Genomic DNA, 20,002 nt, shown 5'->3' on the forward strand with positions numbered 1-20,002 from the left:
CAATGTTTTCAAACACCTCTAATTACTGTCTGCAGTAAGAAATTTATTTACATTGCAGCCTATTTGACATATGTAATAACAAAAGTTTTGCAAAGCAGTACTTAGTACTTATACAATGCACAACTTTTTTTTTAAGTTGGTATCCACTACGTTGATATTATGACCACAACATGTATTTTGAAAAACACTGCTCTAAGAATTCTTTGCCTCAGAGTCTTTGCATATGCTATGCTCTCTGTCTGGAAAGCTTTTCTTGTATCCTCTTTACCTGGATGTCTAACTTATTCTTCAAGGTATGATAGCAAAGGATGCTTCTCTCTAGAGTCAACTACCAGCATTTGAATTCTGAAGATAGTAATGAATAAGTTAATACATGCAAAGAACTCAAACAGTGTGTGTGGCAAATAGCAATGCTTTATCTTATTGTGAAAGGTAGTAATTATGCAAATATTATATATTTTAAAAAAGGGCCACATACTAAACCTGACACCTCGGGGAGGGAGGAGGCGCATGGCAGGCCTTACAAACTGGTGACCGAAAATAACCATACAGGATGGTCTGAACATAAAAATTCCTAACTAAAGTGGGTCATGGTGGTTAGTCACAGCATAGGCCTGTAGCTTACTTGACAAAGGTCAGTTTGTACATTGAGCCTATATATTGATCGTCTTTGTGTGTATAGTATAACGTAACTTTGAAATGTCAGAGGCATAACTTCTGGCACCAAAGCACAAGACCAACAGAGCAGGAGAGCACAGAGCGAGCTCCTCATTGTTACTGTCCACATACCACCCCTATGTACTGTGCATGTTAATTGTTAACTATCCTGTACCCACCAAAGTAAAGGAAGTGTCTTTCTGTTTTGTTTTTAATCCAATCCTAGAAATTTCCTACTGTTCTGCTTTCTTCTTGTTAGTGTTTTTGTTTTGTTTCTTGTGCCTTTTTAAAAAATATATATTCTATTGATTTTTTTACAGAGAGGAAGGGAGAGGGATAGAGAGTTAGAAACATGAGAAACATCAATCAGCTGCCTCCTGCACACCACCTACTGGAGATGTGCCCGCAACCCAGGTACATGCCCTTGACCGGAATCCGCAGGCTGACGCTCTATCCACTGAGCGAAACCGGCTAGGGCTCTAGTGCCTTCCTCTACCACCAATCCATTTCATATAACCCTCCTTACGGCTCCTTCTTTGATTCTAAAGTATGAAGTTCCAAAACCGCAATTCTTCAGAGCATTTACTTAATCCATTGAGATTTTGCTTCCTGGCATGTCCTCAAAATTTGGCTCAAACGATTAAGAGTTTTCTATAGACTGACCATTCTTTCGTCGACATTATTAATATGTCTTCCCACACCTTCCAGACTCTAAGCCTATGAAGACAAAAGCTTTGGCTAATTTTTGTTCATCTTTACAGTCCTAGGTCTCACTTCACCGGGCAATGACACGGAGCTTAGAAACACCGGGGAACGGGTCCGGAAGAGCCGGCCAGGGGGAATCGAGGCGGAGGGGCTGGGGGCGGGGCCAGCGTAGGGCGTCATGCGTCATCGCGTCGCTCGGAGGCCCGCCCCTCAGGCGGGGCCACGCCCACCTGGAGGTGTCAGTCACGTGGGCCTCCCCCGGCTCCGCCGGGTCAGCTGAGCCAAGATGGCGACAATGAGGGGGTCGCTGCGGCAGAGGCTGGTGGGCTTGGCGTCCGTCAGGGCTGTAAGTGCCCCGCCGGGGACGGGCGGCCATTCTGCACCGTGACGCTCGGGTCGGGGGCGTGGCTCGTGTCGGCTGTTCTGAGAAGTGAAGCCAGAGAGCTCCTCAGGCCGGAGTCAGGTGGACCTTGAAGTCTGAGACCCTCTGTGTACCCCAAATCCCTGAGGGTCATGAGGGAAACTGAGGCCCAGAGGGGGGCGACCTGCCGGTGCCCTAAATCCCTGCTCAAGGCGCTTTCGCGCGACCCTGGCACCTTCCTCCCTCTGATTGCGCCGCGGCCTCTCCAGCTCTGGCTTGTGAAGTGTCGCCGGTCGCCCCGCTTCCGAGGGAGCAGCAGGGTCGCCCCGGCTTCGCCTACTGCGCACCTGCTGGGCGGTGGGGGTGCCCGGGCGCGGGAAGCTGGAGATGGGCCTGCGCGGGGAGCCTGGCTCTTGTCATTCCCGCTTCTAAGTGAAATAAATAGTCCTGCTCTTAATTCTAGAACAGACCAGAGGTGAGTCAAACGGCGAGAAATGCTGGTTCCGGGACCAGCATTCTGAAGATGGATCCGTTCCTTCAGATTTGCCCCTGGGGGGGTTCCCCGCCCTCCCCCCACTTCATGGGTTTATTTGGTTTCATTATGCAACATCCACAGTTAGTCACACAGGCAGACAGGAACAAGAGGAGTGTAAGTTAGGTGTTTACATCTGTTCAAGTATTACAATACTGGAGGCCGATGCTCGAAATTCCTGCAAGAGTAGCCCTTCCCCCGGCTGCGGGCACGGCTTCCCTCGCAGCCCCAGCTTCCTCCAGAAGGTCGTCCGGAAGGACGTCCGGTCTAATTAGCATATTAAGCTTTTATTATTGTAGATGAGTTCCAAGCCCTGGCGGGGTGGCTCAGTTGGTTAGAGGCCTCCGATAAGCCAAGGTTGCAGGTTCTGGGCAGGTCTGGGCACGTACAGGAATCAACCAATGCGCAAATGAGTTGGAGCAACAAGTCGATGTCTTTGTTAAAATCTTTCTAAAAGCCAGTTAAAATCTTTTTTAATAAATAAATAATGAGTTCCACAAATTTATCCAAAAAAGTATGGTAAAACACCACTCTAACATATAACATATTGCACAGCAAGCCCTGTTAGTCACCATGGGAAAATCATAAAGTGCTTTCATTCCTTCCCAACTGGGGGGGTGGTCACATCGCTTCTTCCTCCTATGTGTGTGTGTGTGTGTGTGTGTGTGTGTGCGCGCGCGCACGCACCCCCTGGGGAACTGTGACAATCTGTTCTTGTTTTACTTTTTGTTTATTCTTTTAAACCAAAGGCCAGCACCTCATCTTTGAGTACGTTCCCAAAGCGGGTGAAAATTGTGGAAGTTGGTCCCCGAGATGGACTACAAAATGAAAAGGTAAAGTTGGAAATCAACCACAGAAGCTGTTTCTGAGCGTTGAGAGTTCGCGTGGTAGGGTAGGTGCAGCAGGGATGGACTGACAGAGCTATCGATGCAAGACACGATCACTCTGCCCAAGCTAGGGCTTGGTGGGGAGAACACAGGCTCCTGTGACGGCTAAACGATGGTGATGCAACTGGTGTGGTAGCCCCAGGTCCATTTCAAGGCCCAGTGGGGTGGGGTGGATGATGTGTGCTGAGGGAGTGTAGTGTGAGGGTGAGGGCATGCCTTAGATCCAGCAATTCCTTGTAGGAGGATTTATCCAAAGGAAGTCATGAAGGCCACATGCAAAGATTTAACCTGGGGGATGTTCCTTACAACCTGAAGAAAATCAGAGTAGTGCTGTCCAGTAGAACTTCCCTTAAGATAGAAATGCTCCAGACCTGAGCTGCCCCATGTGGTAGCCACTAGACAAACACATGTGGCTATTGAGCACTTGAAATGTGACTAGCATGAATTTTTATTTTCACGTCACTTAAACTTAAATTTATATAACCGTGTATGGCTAGTATCTAATATACTGGACTGCACAGATCTAGAAAGTTACATATCTGGGAGGTGTTAAGGGTGGTTTTCTTTTTTTCTTTTTTCTTTTTTTGGCATGTGTTTTCAAAACAATCATGTATTAACTATTTTTTCATTAAGAAAGCTTTTTTTTTTTAAGTAGGCCAGCCTAATTAATTTTAATGTTGAGCATATGCTAGAAACAAAAACTATAAGTCCCATGAGGGCAGAATCATGTCTGTCTGCTCATTGCAGTACCGCCTACCGCCTAGCACAATCCCTGGAATATAAGCGCTCTCAGGATCATCTATGGAATAGATTACATTAAAGCAGTGCAAGAGAAATTGTGGGGGAGGGTATGGAGGGACCTGAACTCCTTAGGATTTTTTACCTGCTCCTGTAGTCACTAGGGAGCCACGGAAGGCTTTTGAGCGGTAGAGTCAGACAGTAGAAAGTGTTCTAGGATGATTCCTGTGGGATGAACTGGTGGAGTGAGACCAGGCCATAATATACATGGGATGATGGACTAATGGTATTAGATTTGGAAAAAGGGACCCTATAGAAGCTGCTTAGCAACTAGACATGGTGCGGGGGGAGAGAAACAGTAGGCTGACCATGTGAGGATGAGATCCGGTGCCACTTGGGAGATGGAAAAGGAGCATGTAATGTGTTGGGGGCCCCGTCTCGTAAGAACCAGAAGGTTAGTCATCTCTGCCCTTTCAGGCCAGGGTACCTTGCTCTCAGTTTGTTTATGATTGGGTAACTAATTAACAAACTTTCAGTTAAGAAAAAGCCTCTATGGCAGGAAAATATGGTTTCCATGTAAGTATTAACGCCCTTTCAGATGATAAGCTGCCTCCACTGCAAAATGCTATCTGTAGAATTTGAAGACGCTTTGGACCTTATCTATTGGTGAGGATTACATGTGAATTCATATTAGTGTTTAAAAGTTGAGATAGTGAAGTGTTTGCTGTAGCAAAAACTTGGAACTAACAGGCACTACTTTCTGAGGCTATTTTCTTCCCAACTTTGCTGAGCTGTCTTTTCTAGTGTTTGTCTTTCCATTACAGAATATCGTCCCTACTTCAGTGAAAATCAGGATGATAGACATGCTTTCTGAAGCAGGACTCCCCGTTATAGAAGCCACCAGCTTTGTGTCTCCCAAATGGGTTCCTCAGGTGAGCCCCCGCCCTCAGTGAGAGATTTTCAGATGAGAGGGATGGAAAGGTTTGCAGTTGCCCTGGAAGAGGAAGTAGAAGTCAGGAACATAGATTTCCTGGTCTCTGGCTTTCAGTGGCTGTAACCTGGGAGTCAGGAGGCTTGGATGCAGTCTGGACTCTGCCCCCGAATTGCTTGGTGACCTTGCTAAGGCCATCCCCTCTACAGGTTGAAGGTGACCTCTTCTGGCCCTGGAAAGCTAGAATTTCTAGGCCTGGCCGTGGATTCTGCCTGCTTCACAGAGACAGTCGTGGGGAGAGAGGTCCTGTCCCAGCTGAGTGGGATAACCAGAGGAGCTGAGCCCAGGCCTGGCTTGGAGTGTGTTCTCAGTGGTGGCTGCTGGTGTTGTTACTGCGGTCACTGCTCTGTAAAGCTGACAGTGTTCGCCATATGGAGGAATCGGGGCCATTGCCCACTCCCAGGGGCCTCCTGGCCCATCAGCCGTCACACAGATAATCAAGGCCTTGGGGAGACTCAGCTCTGCGGAAGGACTCATTCTCCAAGGGCCTGGAGAACAGAGATCTTGTGATAAACAGTTTTGTGTACCTGAGCTCTCGGCCTGACCTTGGTGATGACTCTGCCATGTCTCCTTTGGTTCCAGATGGCTGACCACATCGAAGTCTTGAAGGGCATCCAGAAGTTTCCTGGCATCAACTACCCAGTTCTGACCCCAAACTTCAAAGGCTATCAGGCAGCGGTAAGCTTGTTGGGGGAGCCCCTGAAGTGAGATGGATGGCACTGGTCCCTGCCTTGTCCCTGGGCCTCAGTCCCTGTCCTGGGACATCTGTCTGAGGGCTGTCCCCAGTGGTGGTGAGCACAGTCAGACAGGCAAGGCAGCCCTGGCCTTGCCACTCCCAGTTCTGTGGTCTTGACAGGCCTCAGGTTCCGCCTATAAAATAGGCTTCATGATAGGGTAACATTGTGAAGATTTCAGAAGATAAAATGCACATGAATTTCCTAGCAAGAGCCTGGTGGAAGATAAGTGCTTAATCAATGGTAGTTTTGTTGCTCTTACCCATTTCCTCTTTAGAGAAAAGTAAGCAAGCACTCCATAGAGCTTCATCAGTAGTTGCTAGAATCTGCCAACTTTCTTATAACTTTAGATGAGAACATCATTGAGATATTGATTCCAAATTGAGGCAAAAGCTTCTTTTAGGAGTGACTGACTTCCAGAGTGGTCATGGTAGGGGCAGTGTTGGTCCCTGAGGGAAGGCTAAGGTTTCTTTCTTATTGAGGTACTAGAGGCCCGGTGCATGAAATTCATGCACTCGGGCGGGGGAGAGGACCCCATGGGTGCACTGATCGGGTGCACTGATCGGGGCCGGGGAGCGACACGTGAGGCTGACCAGCTGAGGAGGGACTGCAGGAGGGCTCCAGGGCAAGTCTGGCCTGTCTGAGTTCAGATGGGCCGGATCCCAGCAGCAAGCTAATCTACCGGTTGGAGTGTCTGCCCCTTGGTGGTCAGTACACATCATAGCGAGCAGTTGAGAGGCCTTAGCATATCATTAGCATATTAGGCTTTGATTGGTTGAATGGACTACCGGACATTTAGCATATTAGGCTTTTATTATATAGGATAATTCACTGTATTAATTCTCCTGGCTTGCCATAACAAAATACCAAAAACTAGGTGGCTGAAAATCACAAAAATGTATCCTCTCACAGTTCTGGAGGCTAGAAGTCTGAAGTCAATGTGTTGGCAGGGTTGGTTTCTTCTGAGGGCTCTGGGGGGGATTGTTCCATGCTCTCTTCTAGTTTCTGGTGACTGCCAGCAGTCGTTGACATCCTTGCCTTGTAGATGCATCGCTCCAATCTCTGCCTCCATTTTCACTGGCCTTCCCCTCGTGTCTCTCTGTCTTCACATGGCCACTGTCTTATAAGGACACCAGTCATATTAGAGAGGAATCAATATGGCCTCATCTTAATAAATTATTCCTACAATGACCCTGTTTCCAAATAAGAACACATGTTGAGGTACTGGGGTTTAAGACTTCAACATACCTTTTTTGGGGAGACACAATTCAATCCATAACATTCATATATCATAAAATTCACGTTAAGACAAGGGTTTTGCCACTCTAGGGTTCCTTGAAGAGGAAAATGCTAAAAGGAATTTCCCTGGCTGTTGGCAGGTGGCTGCTGGAGCGAAGGAAGTGAGCATCTTCGGAGCTGCCTCCGAGCTCTTCACCAGGAAGAACATCAACTGCTCCATAGATGAAAGTTTGCAGCGGTTTGACCAAGTCTTGAAGGCAGCTCAGGCAGCCGGTATCCCTGTGCGGGGGTGAGTCAGACCACATCGGTGCTGCCTGTCTTTTCCTCAGTACCGTTCTGGCCAGTACCAGACTCTGACCCAAGTGACCCTCCCCCACAACAACTCATTCTGTGGGCAGACAGCCTAAGCTCCACACCATGACATCCTTTCCCAAGTAGATGTGGTCAGAAGAAATCCTAGCAAGTGCTTTCTCCAAACCTGGTCTTTGGGTCAGTTCACCAGAGGAAATCTAGTAGGACAGGACTAGACCCGTTTTGTGGAGGTCAGTTTACTCTTGGCTACACCACCGACACTTCACACGTTCCCAAAGAATCCCCTAGGCCTCTTAAGCCTCCAGACCACATCTTTAAGAGCAGCAGTGCCAGGAATCGTCATATGTAACTTCACAACTGGCCAGCAAGGAGGGGACTGGCCCCACTTACAGGTGACAGGACAGGCTCAGGAAGGACGAAGAGTCTGCTGGAGGGTCACACAGCTGTCCAAATCGCAGCCAGAGTGCTTTCAGAAGTGCACATCTGGCCGTGGTCGGGTGGCTCAGTTGGCTGGAGCTTTGTCCCATGCGCCAATAAAGGTTGTGGGTTCGATTGCTAGTTGGGGGAATATGGGAGGTAACTGATCAGTGTTTCTCATATCTCTCTTTCCCCCACTTCCCCCTCTCTCTAAAAATCAATAAAAACACCCTGGATTTAAAAAAAAAAAAATGCACATCTGCCCACATCACTTCCTGGTTAGACACCTTACAGTGACTCCCAACTCCACTTGGCTCACAAGACCCTGTGTGAGTCAGCCTCTGCTCTCCGAGCAGCCTCCTTGGTCACTGCTCCTTTCCAGCCCAACTGAAACGTCTTTTCATTGTCACCTGTTCCTTGCCTCTGGACCTTTATACACACTTCCCATAGTCTCAGCACTCTCTTCCTCCTGTATCCTAATTGTCAGGACTAACTCCTGTTCACCCTTCAGGGCCCCTCACGGATGCCAGTTTCTCCACGAAGCTTTCTCTGCCCTTCAGCTGGAGTTAGTGCTCCTCCTCTGGGCTCCCATAGTCCCTTAGACATCCTCTAACATAACACTTGGCTACTTGTTAAATCATCTCCTGCCTCGCACCCCGCTAGACTGAACCCACATTTCTCTCTGTCCAGGTGTGCCCCTCTCCCAGCACACAGTAGGTGCTCAGGAACCAATGGGCAGATGGATGGATGGGGAAGCAGGGACTTGTCAGGTCTGCCTGCACCCAAGCCTGTGTTCTTTTCTCAGTATCTCTCTTTTCCCTGCTCAGCAACGATTGGAAAATAAGGGGGAGAATTTAAATGGAAAACTATACTGAGCCCTGGCCAAGTGGCCCAGTTGTTTGAAGTGTCATCCCCTACACCAAAAGATTGTGGGTTCGATTTCCGGTCAGGCCACATACCCAGGTTGTGGGTTCGATCCCAGATCAGTGTGTGTAGGGGAGGCAACTGATCAATGTTTCTCTGTCACATAAATGTTTTCTTCTGTCTCCCCCCCAATCAGTAAAAAACGTATCCTCTGATGAGAATTTTAAAAAACAGAAAAGAAAAATATACTGAGATCTTTGAGGCTGAAGTTATTTAACCAGGAAATATTTGTTATGCCTCTGAATATGCAGAATAGTTTTGTAGACTCTAAAAGGTTTTAGTGGAGCCCCTGGCCCAATGGTGTGGGTGGAAATAGGAGCCACCTCCATCCAAGACCCAAACTTCTTACCGTAGTTAACATGAGCCTGTAATGAAGCCCATGCCCAACTCTCCAACTCATGTCCTACTTCTCTGCCTCTTGCTCTCCGTGCCTCAGCTGTTCCTTTGTTCGGCGTCTTGAACACACCTGCTCTGCCAACTCAGGGCGTCTGCACTGGGCCCTCTCTGCCCGGAATGCTCTTCCTGTGGCCGTCCCTGTCTCCCAGCTGCAGCGTCCTGTCTCCCCAGAGGTCTTCCTGAGGCACCCAGCCACTGTCGGCCTCTTCTGTTTGCTCCTGGCGCATTCCCGGTCCTTTCCTTCGTAGCACATCACTTTCTGAGATTATCTCATTGATTGTCCTTTAATCAGCTATCTCCCGGATTAGAAATAAGCACTGTGAGGGTGGGGTCCTGTCAGTCTTGCTCACTGAGCTTCCCTAGCGCCTGGCCCATAGTGGGCAACTCGGTAAATATCAGTTGAATAACTGAGTGAATGAATTGTCTGGCAGCTCACCAGAGCAGGCCAGCCAGCTCCATCCCTGCCTTTGGTTTCATGGGTCCCTGGTCCCCTCCAGTGCGTATGGGCCCCAGCTCCTCTGGCCCATGCTCTGCTTTACCCCACCTCTGTGCGGCTCAGGTGCCTGCTCATAATGCCCTCTCCAGCTCCTCCTTCCTGCTGGTCTCTGGCTGCCTGTCCAGAACCTATGCCACCCCTGCTTCCTGAACTGCGGGCCTGTTAGTCCCTCCCTTCCCTGCAGTGGCTCTCCACTGCCCCCTCCGGCACTAATAAGCGGCACAACCTTCATTCTGGCTCCACATCCTTGAATTAGCCTTTCCAGGCACTTGGCCTCCTGCCCAGGTTCAGGTTTTGATTTCCGACTAACCAGGAATGTGTGTCAGACAGCCCCCCTGCCTCAGCCCTGCTGACCAAAGAAGCCAGGGGCATTGACACCATTCCCCTGTCTTCCCACAGATACGTCTCCTGTGTGCTTGGATGCCCCTATGAAGGGAAGATCTCCCCAGCCAAAGTAGCTGAGGTGTGTGTGAGTGTCAGGGTGGGGGGTTGTGAGGTTGGCTTCCTTGCCTGCCCCTGAGTGCATAGGTTCCCCTCACCACCCTTTCCTGATGGGTCACTGATTCCTTAACACCCCTGCCCTCCCCGCAGAGTAAAATGCCTCCAATTGAGTTTCCAGTCTGGATAGTGGACAGGCAATAATTGAGGTGATAATCCTTTTTGGAGAGGACCCCCCGCCCCCCCCGCAACTCCTGCCCCAGCGTTTTTGCTGTGCCTTGTCTTGGTCAGAGCGGCCACTTCACATCCTCTGAGCAGCAACCAAGTCAGCCCTGAGGACACAGTGTGGAAACTGAGTTTGAGCGTGAGGGACACAAGAGCTCATGGTATTTAGTCCTCAAAACCACCCTGCAAATTCGGTATTATTGTTGAGACTAACTAACTTGCCATGCAGGTTGCCAATGGTGCCACCGGGTCTCCACCCCCATCTCGTTTACCTCCAAAGCCCACTTGTTCTTCCCCAAAACCAGGTAGCATCCAAAAATGAGGAATGGTAGGTGTGGCATCTGGGATTGAGAGTGACTGCTGTGCTCCACGACTCAGCCTCCTGTTGCCACCATAGCCCTTCAGAGGCTTGCCACTGTTTTCAGAAGCAGAAATTGAAGCTCCGGAAAGTGAGTCCCTGGCCAGGATCCCACAGCTAGTGAGCAGCAGAGCCGCGATTTTAATCCAGCGTCGTCTCACTCCAGAGCGGCTCCTTCCTTCCACTGCCCGCCTGCCCCCGCAGGCTGCGGGCTGCTGTCACTCCTCACCATTTCCTTTAAGCCGCAGACCATTGTTGAGTGTTGGCCCCGCCACGCCCTTCCTCCACCTTCTCAGCAGCACCGTGTAGGGAAGCATCTCCTTGGGCCGGGCTTACACTGCTCTGGTTTTGCAGTGCTTTTAGGGCTTTGTAAACGGGCTTCTTTTTTTTTCTTTTTTTTTAAAAATATTTTATTGATTTTTTACAGAGAGGAAGGGAGAGAGATAGAGTTAGAAAAATCGATGAGAGAGAAACATCGATCAGCCGCCTCCTGCACATCTCCTATTGGGGATGTACCCGCAACCCAGGTACATGCCCTTGACCGGAATCGAACCTGGGACCTTTCAGTCCGCAGGCCGACTCTCTATCCACTGAGCCAAACCGGTTTCGGCTGTAAACGGGCTTCTAAACATTTAAATAGTTACGTACTTCTGTTAAAAATATAAAGTGGGCACCTCTGACGCCTGATTTCACAGACCTTCCCACCAAGGATAAGACTACAAGAAAGGGGTCCGTTTTACTGCTTCCAGTGGCTGAGTGCCACAGTGTATGAAGGCGGGAAGGGAAGGACTGGAGTTTGAGACCCGGGTGGGAGGAAAGCACAGGGGTTGGAGCCCAGAGCCTGCTCCTGACGTCCGGTGTCCTGACGAGAAGAATGAGGAATATCACTCCGCTCAAAGTTGTAAGGAGCCTGTGACCCGGTTGGCTTAGTGCTCAGACACGGAGGTGTTCTGGACAGGCCAAGGACCCCTGTTTCGGAGCCTTGGATCCTTGGCTGGGGAATCTGATGTCCTCCAAGTGCCTGTTTGTTTTCCCAGGTCAGCAAGAAGATGTACTCCATGGGCTGCTATGAGATCTCCTTGGGGGACACCATCGGCGTGGGCACCCCTGGGATCATGAAGGATATGCTGTCTGCTGTCATGCACGAGGTGCCTGTGGCTGCCCTGGCTGTCCATTGTCATGACACCTATGGCCAGGCCCTGGCCAACACCTTGATGGCCCTGCAGGTAATACAGGCATGTCCCAGGAGAAAGGCATGTGTCCATTCTCCCAAAAGATGTGGCGGCAGGACAGCTGTGTTTCATCCGTGCTTTCAGCAAGCCTTCACTGTGCTGAATGCTGGTACCTGTGTGACAGGCCCTGGGCTCACTATGATGGACATAGACATGTGACCCTGCCCCAAAAGTTCTTATGTCTGTGTGTTAGGGGCGACAGTGCAGGAGTTAGGGAATAATCCTCATGCATTATGACAAATGCTCGAAGGAAGCACAGGCTGAGGAAGGTCCCCACCCCAGCGGGGAGGTCAGAGAGGATTTGCCAGAAGAGGCCTAAGTGAGGCTTGAAGGACCTGACAAAGTTCAGCAGTTGAACAGGGAGCAGAGGTGGCTGGGCAGCACTGCACTGAGAGACTGAGGGAGGGTTCGGGGAGGACTACTGGGCCCTGGTCCTGGATGACATGCGGGTTCGAGTGTGCGAGGAGCCAGGCAGTAGGGAGGTAGGCAGAGGTCAGAGGGAGAGCCTTAATGCTGCTTTCCAGAGATTGGACTGAAACTTCAAGTTGGGTTTCCCTTGAGGCTTCTTGTGGGCTGGTCCTGTATGAGGAGTCCATGGCCTGGCTGCCCATTAGAAGGAACGTTCTCAGTGTCTGACCACAGGCTACCTTGCTGGAGCATTAGTCTCATTCCACCCTGCTGTCTTTAGGAGAGGCTCATGTCTCAGGTGATTCTATTACTTTCTGGGTCTATTTTCTCAGAGTTGTGGTTGTCAAGGTTGTTAAGGTCTGTTAGAAGTTTAAGGAGGAGAAAGGGAACAGTCATCTAAGGGAGTAGGAGATGACTGACCTGGGGAAATGGCCGGGTCCCTGGGGTTAGAGAGCAGCCTTGTGCGGGAGGGCGCATAAATGAATCACAGTAAACAGCAGGGATCTGGAATCCCTTCAGTGGGAGGCGGTGACTTGAGGTCCGTGATCAGGAAGGGCCCCTCTGAGGAAGTGACTTGTAGGCTGAGACCTTAAGGGTAAGAGGGAACCTTGAAACCATTGAAGGAACTGAGTGGGGATGTTCCTGGCAGAGGAAACAGTGTGCACCAAAAAGCCTCACACTGGCCCGGAGCTAAAAAGAGGAACACCCTCTCTTTCAGTGGGATTTCCACTTTAGCAGAATCAGAAACCAAAGGAATGCATAACCTGCAGTGGAATTCCAGGCGGCAGACGGTTGGGAGGTTTAGAAGGACCCGCTTTGTCGGCTTTGGCCCCCACCGTGACAGCCTTGTCACCATCCTTTCGTCTCCAGATGGGAGTGAGTGTCGTGGACTCTTCTGTGGCAGGACTTGGAGGCTGTCCCTATGCACAGGGGGCATCGGGAAACTTGGCCACCGAGGACCTGGTCTACATGCTGGAGGGCTTGGGCATTCACACGGTAAGCTTGTCTGCCCCTGTGGCCATAGCCCTGAACTAACCAGGGGACAGGAGCTGATGGGCTTGGTTAGTAGTTTTTTTGGGGTCAGTGGAAGAGGGAAGGAGGAGCAGTTAAGAGGGGAAAGGTGCCAGGGGATTATTGTGTACTTTTGAGATAGCAGAGTGTGGGTGATCCAGGCCTGGAGAAGGCCAGGCTCTCAGTGTGAGTGTGACAGTTTGGTTTAAGGAGGCACCAGGGTATAAGGAAAGAGCCCCCCAAAAGGGTCAGGTGTGTGACCTGAAATGAGTCAGTTGTCTCTAGACCTTTGTTTTGTTCTCTGTAGAATGAGGCAGTGGAATTAGCCCCCAGGGCTCTGTCAGAGTCAGTAAGGGCAGCCAATGTGGACCGGAAGCACAGCCGCTGTTCTCTGGGATCAGGTGGACCTGGGTTTAAAACCTCGTCCTGCCACTCACAAGCTGTGTGACCTGACAAATGCCTTCACCTCTCTGGGCCTACGAAATGGGAATAATAATAGCACCTATCTCGTAGGGCCGTTATGAAGATGAACTGAGAAAACGGAGAATGCTTAGCCCAGAACTGAGCACATAGTACACATCAGTCAATAGGAGCTATTGCTATGAACAGGTTTTCTGGAGTGGCCCTTTCAGTAGGTGTTTTTACTCTCTCTGCCTCACAGTTCATTGCTTGAATATGTACTTTTAGACCACTGTGGGCCAGGCCCTGTGCTAGGCCCTGGACATGGAGTACTGAACAAGACCGACGGATTCCTATTCTGGTGGTGGCATGACACAGATTGAGGCATCCTATACAAGGGGAGTCAGAGGGGGGGCCGATGCCAGAAGGACATGACCTCACAGGCAGCTAGCTGGTGTCTATCATCAGGGGAACAAGAGCCTGTCTGTCTTCACCTTTACTTTTTCGTTTCATTTAAAAAAATTTTTTTTAGAGAGGAAGAGAGAGAGGGAGAGAGAGAGAAACATTGATCGGTTGCTTCCCACACGCGCCCCGATGGGGGATTGAACCTGCAACCCTGGCATGCGCCCTGACTGGGAATGAAACCCACCACCTCTTGGTGTACGGAAGGATGCTCCAACCAACAGAGCCACACCCGCCAGGGCCACCTTTAGTTTTTCAGTATCACAGTTGTATGTCCAATGTGATGTTTCCCTGGGTACTGAGGGCATGTCATGACTTACTGCATCTTCCAACTTGTTTCTCAAAGGGCGTGAACTTCCAGAAGCTCCTGGAAGCTGGGACCTTTATCTGTCAAGCCCTTAACAGAAAAACCAGCTCCAAAGTGGCTCAGGCTACTTGTAAACTGTGAGCCCCTTGCCCACCTGAAGCTCTGGGGACTGTGGGAATAGGGGCACGTCTGATGATTCACTGATGGACACACGGAAATGGGAATGACAGGAACAGGAACAGGCACCTCACCACCAGGACACCTAAGTATGACTGAGAGGCCTCCCTTCACCATGGACCCAGGAGTTGAGGACACTTGGGAACCCAGGTCCCTGGCTTGGGTTGATCCCCAAGCCTTACCTCTGGGTGACATCTGCCAGGTGGCTACACAGCGACACAGTGCAGCCCTGCCGTGGCCTCGGTGCCGTTGCTCTCTGAGTTTGTAGGGCAAAAGGCATGGACGGTTTTCCCTGAGCTGGCAGAGGGCATTTGCTGAAGGGATGAGGGCTGAGCTTCTGCATTGGCCACCTGCCAACTTAGCACCTCTGAAAAAATCTCCACTCTGAACATGGTTTTTGAAAACAGCTATATAATTAAAGGTTTAATGACATGGAACCATTCCAGTGCTCTGCGGATGTGTGTATATGAGAGCAGAGGAATAAAACATCTTTATTCGCACTGAGGGGGAAATGCAGACTAATCTTTGGATTTTTCTCTGTTTCTCCACTTGAGCCCCCAAAGCAGCGACTGGGAATTGGTGGCTTGGGGCTTACCCTTGGCTCTGACCGGGGCTGCTGCACAAGCTCCCCCAGGCAGCAGTGGCCGTGCGCTCCTCTGGGTCTGGGCTAGAGCAAGCCTGGGTCCCTTAGTTCCTTGTGCCTCAGGCTCTGCCGGTCGCCGTCCTTGGCAGGCCAGAGCTTTCCAGGTTTGGGGAAACACTTGTGCGTTTATTTCTTTGCTCGGGTTTCATCACTCAGTATGCCATGCCTTTATACACATCATCCCTAGCCCTACCTTTATCTTAAACAGAAACAACCATTCTTTAACGCACTGGGAGGCAGGTGCCGACGAGCCATTCCCAGCAGCTGGGGGCCTACAGTTTGTGTGAAGGCGGGGCGCGGTGGGCGCGTCGTAGCCCTCCTTCAGTTTCAGGGTCCCTCCAGGCAGGCTAGTGGGTTTTCCAACTAGACTTCCCTTCGACCAGCGCCGCCCTTCTTGCCTTTGTTCTAGCGGCTGTCTCCACACAACCGAAGAAAGGGCTGGGCAGATACAAAAGGGCTGGAGCACCTGCGGAGGAGCCAGGAGACGGGTTCCCGCCGCGGTTCATCGGCCAGGCGCCCCGACAAGCCCATCTCCCGGCGCGCTGCCCTCGCCTGCTCCCAGGTCGGGACGAGCGCTCGCGCCTTGGCGCGGGACCGGAGCACCCACCACGGGGCGGACCTCCGCCGCTCGGCTCCCGGGCCCCGGGTCCGATCGCACCTCCCCTCCGTCGGCCGCCCGGCACCAGCTGCGCCGCCCACCGCTGGCCTCCGTAGGAGCGCGCCGCGCAGGCGCCTTCAACCGCTGCTCCTTGGTCCTCCCGGCGCCCCGTAGTTTGGTTTTCCGATTGACACGTTCGCGGAGGGCGGGGAGGAGGCGGGGCTAGGTGGGCTGTGGGCCCTTAAAGGGACCGAGGTGTGGGAGGTGGCACCGCTGGAGGCAGCGCGAGACGCGCGGTCCTAGGCAGGTTCGCGAAGGGAGTGCGGGGCCGGACGGGCGGGCTCGCGAGGGGCCGGTGGTCCGCGGGGAGCGGGGGAGTTTCGGGGACCGGGCTGTGCCACCAGGACTCGCCCCCGTGGCGCCCAGCTCCCGCTGCCGTGGCTGGGGTGCCCGGGGTCATTCATTCCCAGCCTGGGGGCTCCTGGCGCGGCCAGCTCCTACCCGGGACCCAATTCCTGCCGGGGGCCCAGCGCCCCTCCCACCCGGATGCGGGCTGGGGAGACAAGGACGAGACAGCTGAGCTGGGTCGCCCCGCCGGCCGGCACGGGCTGACGGCTTCACCAACCTTTCTGCCTCCCAGGGCACCCTCCGCTGCCACTTTCTGGGGCTCCGCACAGTGCGCGGACCTCGGCGGAGTGAGGGCGGGGAGGGGGAGGTTCGGCATCCGGGGCAGAGTCCAGCGGGAAGCAGTGGGTAAAAGACTAAATGCTTGGGCGAGGGGCTGGTGTGAGAGCCTGGAGATCCGGATTCTCGCTCAGCTACCACAAGCTGTGACCGCAGGCAAATTACTTCATCTCCCTGACTTTACTATCCCTGTCTGTGAAGCACCAGTGATAATATCTGCCTCATCAGGATGCTGGGGGAACTCAGAAAAATAATGCAAAAAATGCGCCCGGAACAGCGAGGCCGCTCAGCCAAGTTGGTTGGAGCTGGATGAGCCCAGGAGGCATTGGAGGCAGCCTGGCAGGAGGCGGCTGCGGGCCGGGCCTCCCCCATGAAAGGCCTCAGTGTCTGGAGCTTCCTTCTCCCTCCATCCCCCCCGCGCTGAGTTTGCTCAGGGCGGGGTGCACACCTTGCAGTGGAATGGATGCCAAGGCCACGTCTTCACCGGCCCGCTCAGTGAGGACTACAGTTGGGCGGGATCCTTAGCTCCAAACCCGAGTGATCTGGCCGGCCTGGGGTGGGGCGGGGCCACCGCCAGGACAGCGGTGCTGCAGCCCCAGAGCTGGGCTCAGCCTGCCTGGCAGAGGACCCCACCCTGAAACCACCTGGTAGTTTCCTGCTTCCTCCCAGCCGACCCCTGAGGGAGTAAGTCAGGGGGGCTGAGTACAGCGAGGGCCCAGAGCCAGATCGCACATAAGTGATCTCCAAGGCCTAAGGCCAGAACATGACGGTATCCAGACTTGGACCAGGGCTGACTCCAGAGCCACCCTATTAACTAGGACACACTACCGCTCCCCTCCGAGGCCAGACTCCAGTCGGAAGGAGCTGAGTGCCCAGCTTCAGCCACCTCTGAGGCTCTGTGTTCTGGTCCAGGTGCAATGGCAGAAAAGGTGCTGGTGACCGGTGGGGCTGGCTACATCGGCAGCCACACGGTGCTGGAGCTGCTGGAGGCGGGCTACTCACCCGTGGTCATCGACAACTTCCATAATGCCATCCGCGGTGAGTGTGGGGGGGGGCTGGGCTTCTGGAGGGGACGGAAGGAGAACCCTGGGTACCACCTCCAAGGGGTGTGTGTCTGGCTAGTCTCCAGGACCCCATCTCTGATTTTGATGGCCTCTGTGTGCCCGACCAGGAGCGGGGTCCATGCCCGAGAGCCTGCGGCGGGTTCAGGAGCTGACAGGCCGCTCTTTGGAGTTTGAGGAGATGGACATCTTGGACCAGGCGGCCCTGGAGCGTCTCTTCAAGAAGGTGGGGGGCTTGGAAGGTAGGCAGGGGGCACTGCCGAGGGCCGGGCCCTTTGAAGCAAGCGCTGCCCCTGCTTGTCCCCGCAGCACAGCTTTACGGCGGTCATCCACTTTGCGGGGCTCAAGGCCGTGGGCGAGTCAGTGCAGAAGCCTCTGGACTATTACAGAGTTAACTTGACAGGAACCATCCAACTTTTGGAGGTGAGACGTGGGGCAAGGAGCGACACTGGGAGGGCCCCTAGCCTGGTGGGCAGTGCCAAACAGTGGGTAAGGGGGGTAGAGTCAGGCTGGGCCCAGAGCTGTACCATCTTGGACACATGTCTTTACCTCTCCACCTCCGTCTCCCCATCTGTACGTGGGAGCGCCCACACCTCGGCCCCACCCACCTGTGGAGGAGTAAGGGGGCTGGGAGTAACTGATACCGCCCCCCACGGCCAGATTATGAGCGCGCACGGGGTGAAGAACCTGGTATTCAGCAGCTCGGCTACCGTGTATGGGAACCCCCAGTACCTGCCCCTGGACGAGGCCCACCCCACCGGTGGCTGTACTAACCCCTACGGCAAGTCCAAGTTCTTCATCGAGGAAATGATCCGGGACCTGTGCCAGGCAGACAAGGTGAGGGATCCCCTGGAACCCCCCTGGCTCTGCCCCCATGAGCCTACTGTGAGCTTACAGATGGGATTCTAAGCAACCCCCACCAAGGAGGATGCTAGAGCTCAGGAAGCAGCAGTGACTGTGCGAGGTCACAGCACCTGGGAAGGGTTGATCCCCCTGCTCCTTGCCAGGGACAGGGAATAGGCACAGGGGGACATCAGAGGTAAAGGCCTCTGCACTGAACTGGGACACAGCCTGTACCCTCACCGCCCCCCATCTGACCTGTGTCCCGCAGACCTGGAATGCAGTGCTGCTGCGATATTTCAACCCCACAGGCGCCCACGCCTCGGGCTGCATTGGTGAAGATCCCCAGGGCATCCCCAACAACCTCATGCCCTATGTCTCCCAGGTAAGGGAGAAGGGGAGGGAGCATTTCCTCAACCCCTAGAGGTGAGGGGTACAGCTGGTGTTGGGGGAAGAGCTGACCTGATCTCCACCCCAGGTGGCCATTGGGCGACGGGAGGCACTGAATGTCTTTGGCAACGACTATGACACAGAGGATGGCACAGGTGAGCCCAGGATCAGGAGGATTCAGGAGTGGGAGCCAAGAGGGAGACTGAAGTGGGACAGACTGTACTGAACCCTCCCACCCAACCACCTCCTCTGCAGGCGTCCGGGACTATATCCACGTAGTGGACCTGGCCAAGGGCCACATCGCAGCCCTGAGGAAACTGAAGGATCAGTGTGGCTGCCGGGTAGGGAGAAAGAGGACGCGGGGAGGGGAGAGGTGGAGTCCTGGGCAAATGGGGACAGGAGCGGTGGTAGTCCCGTCCCCTCCACATACCTATTCTCTCCTGGGCAGATCTACAACCTGGGAACGGGCACAGGCTACTCGGTGCTACAGATGGTCCAGGCCATGGAGAAGGCCTCCGGGAGGAAGGTAGACCTACCCTGCCCCGTCCCACCCGACTCTCAGCAGCAGACCTGGCCCCTCCCACTAGCCTACCTGAGGGACACTGCATCTACTCACCTGCTTTAGCGCTATGTGCCTCCGAGAGAGACCCTGCCCTGCAGCCCCGCACCTCCATTTCTTGAGGTCAGCAGCTGGCTGGGTGAGGCCAGGGCTACAACTGTCCCCTCTCTTGCAGATCCCGTACAAGGTGGTGGCACGGCGGGAAGGTGACGTGGCTGCCTGTTACGCCAACCCAAGCCTGGCCCTCCAGGAGCTGGGCTGGACAGCAGCCTTAGGGCTAGACAGGATGTGTGAGTGCTAGCCCAACCTGTGGGAGAGAGCTAGGGGCTAGGAGGGACTGACTGGGTCTGCGTGTGCCTACACTGGGCTACCCGAGGTGGGGGGGGCCCTGCATTCCAAAGTGGACCCTGACCACACACCTCGCCCTATCACAGGTGAAGATCTATGGCGCTGGCAGAAGCAGAATCCTTCCGGCTTTGGCGCACAGGCCTGAGACCCTCCTACCGCAGAGAGAAAACAGAAACAACTGCTACTCTCCAGCATCTGGCAGGACACGGGCCTCGAGCCTGCCCTACCTCAGACCCCAGCCAGGCCCGCCCAACCCAGCCCACGGGCATGAGGCCAAGGGCTCTGATGATGAGGAGTCAGTGGTCTCTAACTCTTCTCTTCCCCAGGGGCTGGGAACCCATCAGGATCACCAAGAGCGAGGGGGGAGGGGGGCAGGGTCCTGAGCCTAGCACCCTACTCCCAGGCACTAATTTATACTGCTGTGAAGGCACTCTCCAAAGTATTTAAAATAAAAGGTTTTCTTATACTGGAGC

The 20,002-nt window shown here is 53.3% G+C and overlaps 2 protein-coding genes across 5 annotated transcripts; both read left to right on the forward strand.

Moving 5' to 3' along the window:
- Positions 1-1,585: 1,585 nt before the first annotated feature.
- HMGCL (3-hydroxy-3-methylglutaryl-CoA lyase) lies at positions 1,586-14,906 on the forward strand. 2 transcript variants are annotated; one of them, XM_059690832.1, is made up of 9 exons: positions 1,586-1,708; positions 3,005-3,088; positions 4,705-4,812; positions 5,454-5,549; positions 6,985-7,133; positions 9,789-9,852; positions 11,448-11,636; positions 12,921-13,046; positions 14,269-14,906. In XM_059690832.1, the coding sequence occupies exons 1-9, from the start codon at positions 1,649-1,651 to the stop codon at positions 14,368-14,370; spliced, it is 978 nt and encodes a 325-aa protein (XP_059546815.1). In that variant the 5' UTR covers positions 1,586-1,648; the 3' UTR covers positions 14,371-14,906. The 2 variants fall into 2 exon arrangements, with proteins under 2 accessions (XP_059546815.1, XP_059546816.1); XM_059690833.1 differs by lacking the exon at positions 1,586-1,708 and adding an exon at positions 1,753-2,198.
- A 941-nt stretch (positions 14,907-15,847) lies between these two features.
- GALE (UDP-galactose-4-epimerase) lies at positions 15,848-20,000 on the forward strand. Of its 3 annotated transcripts, none has more exons than XM_059690829.1 (11): positions 15,848-15,954; positions 17,244-17,369; positions 17,503-17,618; positions 17,702-17,815; positions 18,053-18,229; positions 18,504-18,617; positions 18,711-18,777; positions 18,878-18,963; positions 19,071-19,148; positions 19,357-19,471; positions 19,616-20,000. In XM_059690829.1, the coding sequence occupies exons 2-11, from the start codon at positions 17,249-17,251 to the stop codon at positions 19,672-19,674; spliced, it is 1,047 nt and encodes a 348-aa protein (XP_059546812.1). In that variant the 5' UTR covers positions 15,848-15,954; positions 17,244-17,248; the 3' UTR covers positions 19,675-20,000. The 3 variants fall into 3 exon arrangements, with proteins under 3 accessions (XP_059546812.1, XP_059546811.1, XP_059546813.1); XM_059690828.1 differs by lacking the exon at positions 15,848-15,954 and adding an exon at positions 16,224-16,248; XM_059690830.1 differs by lacking the exon at positions 15,848-15,954 and adding an exon at positions 16,464-16,487.
- The last annotated feature ends 2 nt before the right edge of the window (positions 20,001-20,002 follow it).

Source organism: Myotis daubentonii, chromosome 3 (assembly GCF_963259705.1).
Source record: "Myotis daubentonii chromosome 3, mMyoDau2.1, whole genome shotgun sequence".
Taxonomy (NCBI): Eukaryota; Metazoa; Chordata; class Mammalia; order Chiroptera; family Vespertilionidae; genus Myotis; species Myotis daubentonii.

Excerpts from the sequence above, each read along its gene's own strand:
- HMGCL (XM_059690832.1), top strand. The coding sequence starts at position 1,649 with ATGGCGACAATGAGGGGGTCGCTGCGGCAGAGGCTGGTGGGCTTGGCG. Across the intron at positions 1,709-3,004 it reads GCTTGGCGTCCGTCAGGGCT|GCCAGCACCTCATCTTTGAG; the intron begins GTAAGTGCCCCG and ends TTTAAACCAAAG. Across the intron at positions 7,134-9,788 it reads GCCGGTATCCCTGTGCGGGG|ATACGTCTCCTGTGTGCTTG; the intron begins GTGAGTCAGACC and ends GTCTTCCCACAG.
- GALE (XM_059690829.1), top strand. The coding sequence starts at position 17,249 with ATGGCAGAAAAGGTGCTGGTGACCGGTGGGGCTGGCTACATCGGCAGC. Across the intron at positions 18,964-19,070 it reads AGGATCAGTGTGGCTGCCGG|ATCTACAACCTGGGAACGGG; the intron begins GTAGGGAGAAAG and ends TCTCCTGGGCAG. Across the intron at positions 19,149-19,356 it reads AGAAGGCCTCCGGGAGGAAG|ATCCCGTACAAGGTGGTGGC; the intron begins GTAGACCTACCC and ends CCTCTCTTGCAG.